At 37.6% G+C, this 3,727-nt stretch overlaps 1 protein-coding gene across 1 annotated transcript in view; it reads left to right on the top strand.

Moving 5' to 3' along the window:
• The first annotated feature begins 2,976 nt into the window (after positions 1–2,976).
• Positions 2,977–3,727, top strand: part of LOC107589993 (uncharacterized) — a 4,470-nt gene continuing 3,719 nt past the window's right edge. The window contains exons 1-2 of the mRNA XM_016278583.1: positions 2,977–3,172; positions 3,330–3,375. Coding sequence (XP_016134069.1) covers positions 2,977–3,172; positions 3,330–3,375 — 242 coding nt within the window. The remainder of the gene's footprint in view (positions 3,173–3,329; positions 3,376–3,727) is intronic.

Below are 3,727 nucleotides of genomic sequence, written 5' to 3'. Positions count from 1 at the left end.
AACTCACAAATCTCTAGTCTACACTCCGATCAGGTTACATTGCAGTGTGTAAGGTGTGCCACACCCTCAACCAAACCAGAAGGCCTGTCACTTATTAAATAAATATCCTCGAACGTGTCTGACTCTGAGGGCGTTTGAACCATGATGGACCTGCATTTTCATTGTAATAGAAAGTAAACTATATTGAATAACCTGAGTCCTAAACGATGCAGGCTAAGATACACACACTCTAAAAAATGCTGGGTTGTTTCAACCCGACTTTGGGTCAAATAAGGACTAACCCAACCGTTGGGTTACATTTTTACATTAATTTTTTAACCCAGAAGTTGGGTTAGTCCATATTTGACCCAAAGTTGGGTTGAAAAAACCCAGCATTTTTTAGAGTGCGCACATAGGCCTCTATCGCTTCTCAACACAAGCTAATCAGCAAACTTATATAGCCATACTTCAGCGAAATAACGGGATGACAAAGAGACGAATTCTGGGTAGCCTAATAAAACAACCACTTGCGGAGGATATTCTATCAATCTTAACGCATTGAGATCGCTAAACAATAAAGACTCTGCGATTTTTCTCCGTTTGGCATTGTCATATGTGTTTAGAAGAAGGAAAAAGAGAAGATCAAAGCATTCCACGTGGGGAAATTGCACCCTGGGTAGCACTTGGGTTTGCTGGCCGTAACCTTGCTAATAAATTAAGAGAGAAGAAGGGCGAGTGGCAAAGCTGCACCTGCACGGCAGACATCTTCACCACATGTGAGCCTAACAGAGATGACCGAGCAAGACCTGACAGACAATTAAGCAGTAACCACACAATCACCCAATAAATACCATCCTGCTTAGGCCTTAAATAAAAATGTGGTGCCAAATCCAATGAGATCATTTCCCTGGATCTAATATAGACTAGTAGCCTACGAACATTTTTTTAAATAAACTCTTTTAATGTTCACATTTGGTTATAATAGTATATCAATTTATTGTTTTTAATATATAGGCCTATGAAAATATAGACGAAAAAATTAATGAATGTATATATTCACGGTATAGGCGCCATGGTTTTTTTAACGAACAAAAACGAGGCTTTGAGAGATGGATGTACAGCATGTTCTATGCATTGTATTAGACGTGGGTGTCGATGATTCAGCTGACGCAATATTAAAAAAATGCATCTTTTCAACAAAAAAAGAAAAGAAAAAACAGCTGTCCACTAAACGGAATATGGGCCTATGTCTATCCGCGTTTTCATTCGTGCTGAAAATAACCACACACTCTAAAAAATGCTGGGTTAAATACAACCCAGTGCTGGGTAAAATAGGGACAAACCCAGCAATTGGGTTGTTTTGACGCAGCGGTTGGGTTAAATGTTTAACTCAACCTTCTGGGTAGTAACCCAACCGCTGGGTCAAAACAACCCAATTGCTGGGTTTGTCCCTATTTTACCCAGCACTGGGTTGTATTTAACCCAGCATTTTTTAGAGTGTAAGATATCCTTCTCAGGAGATGCTCCATAGCTCATAGCTAGTAATGACCTGCACTATCTTCGTCGCCCTCTGCAGTTCTTTGCGTTCAGATACAGAGCAGTTTCTGAAGCTTCTGCGGCCAGTAGCTAGACCACAGTGAATAGTGGTGATATAGTGCAATGCTGCTAAACCTCTCAATAGAAGATCATTTGATGTGACTGAATGTGTGATCACTGTGGTGCCTCCTGTAGTTGACAATCTTCTCCTTGGTCTTGTTAATGTTCGGGGAGAAGTTATTGTCCTGTCACTAAACCACTAGAACGTCAACCTCCCTAGAAAAACTTTCAAAACTCATTCCACATTTTTCCAAAAACTGGCCGAAAGAGATCAAATGTAAGTGTTGCTGGGGGGAGACACTCATTCATCTGACAGAAAGGAATGAACAGCCTATTACCAGAATGTGAGGGCTTCTAGTGGCATTTTACATATCTAATCATTGAATCTGTGACATGAATGAATTATGCATGCAAACATTCCACCAGCAGCTCACATTATAAACAAGTTTTAATGAACTTAGAAAACAGTGGAGGAATCTAAAGAGCATTTGCGCTTCAGTGTCTCAAAATTCTTAGGCTGATGATTAGCATGTGTTATTGGAAGCCTCAATAGCCTACTCTACATGTATTAATGGATGTGTTATCCATAGATATACCCCATTATATTTCTAGATTAATTTATGAACAGCTAGGCTACATATAATTTATATAATTGAGATTTTCAGACACATCTTAAATTCTTATTAATGGTATTCAGTCATCTTTAATGTTTCTCTTATAGGCTATATTGAGGGTTTAGTATGTCGTTAGCTAATGCTTTTAATATATGTTCAGCCACATGTTATATGAATAACTTAATGAATGAACCGAGGCAGATCCGTGTTCCTACCATAATTTAAGGGGACAGATGCATGTGTTAAAAATGCCTTAATGTCGCCACCTCTTGGATTGACACTGTAATTACAACATAAATACACATCCATTTTCGATACAGAACGATTAGAACTGCTTGTGTAAATCGTGTTTTAAAAAATCATAACATTATATTGTATGCAGTACAGTAAACAAATAAGTAAACAAAATAACAGTGGTGCTGTTTTTAGCATTGAAAATAAATTAATGAATGAATATAGGCTATTTTCTGTGAAGTTCAATAGCAATTCAATACGCAATAGCCAATTCATAAACAATTAAACTAATTCAAAACAACAAACCGCGTAAGGTTATTTGACATAAACACGTTTACTTTTTACGTTTATTTTTTTATAGCTGAAATCAAATAACATTTTGCGTTTATCCCGTCTGCTGTGTCACGTGGTTTTGGTAGTAGTAACTATGGAAACGTCAATCAGCTCCCGTTTTTTACTTTAATTCATTGAAATAATGGACGTAACTTGTAGTGTTAAGCTTCTTAAACGGCCTAAAATGACATTATAGTTCGTCTTACATCTGAAAGTGGAGATGGAGCCTTATACCGGCGTCGTTAGACCTAAACTGATATCACTGCGAACTGAAGCTCCTCAGAAAATACAGAGCATTACAGACGCGCGACCCTGTTATCCTTCAAACTACATCTCCAGTCCTCCAGTGTCTGGATGCTCCACGGCTGCTCAATCCAGACTGAATGTCTTCTCAGCAAGACAGAAATACTCATGCAGTCCGAACGGTGAGGATACTGAGTGCTTTACATTACACGAGTGGCTCTCCAGCAGGATACAATACGATTTCAATATCTGAACGTTTCCAGACAATGAACGCCGCCGTGTCAGATGTTTTACTAACATGTACATTTAATGTTTAATATGAAGTTGTAGATTCAAGGGATCTAACGCCTCACAGTGTCAGCTCTATTACTGAAGGGTGAGTATACTAACGAAATAATAACAACGTGATGTTTTTAAGACAAGCTGACATTGTGTGTGTGTGTGGTTTTTCATTTTGGTGTCTGGGTACCCTTACTTATCAAAAAGTAGTATAAAGTTTATTTTAGTAAGTATACTTAAGTAAAGTTCAAGTATACTTTATGTAGCAAGTATACAAATATCAGTGTACTAGTAGTATACTCGCAAGTGTACTATTTCAATACTCCTTGGGACTAAATTGGCCCACTTTCTAGTATATAAAAGTATACTTTAAGTATAACAGTAGTAAACTTTGAGTACACAACTAGTTTACATCAAAATGTTTAGTTTGTACTGCAACTATACTAAAA

The sequence above is a fragment of the Sinocyclocheilus grahami genome, unplaced genomic scaffold (assembly GCF_001515645.1).
Source record: "Sinocyclocheilus grahami isolate Dianchi unplaced genomic scaffold, SAMN03320097.WGS_v1.1 scaffold122.1, whole genome shotgun sequence".
In the NCBI taxonomy this organism is placed as follows: Eukaryota; Metazoa; Chordata; class Actinopteri; order Cypriniformes; family Cyprinidae; genus Sinocyclocheilus; species Sinocyclocheilus grahami.
The sequence above is the reverse complement of the archived record's forward strand: the minus strand, read 5'-3'. Positions and strand labels throughout refer to the sequence as shown.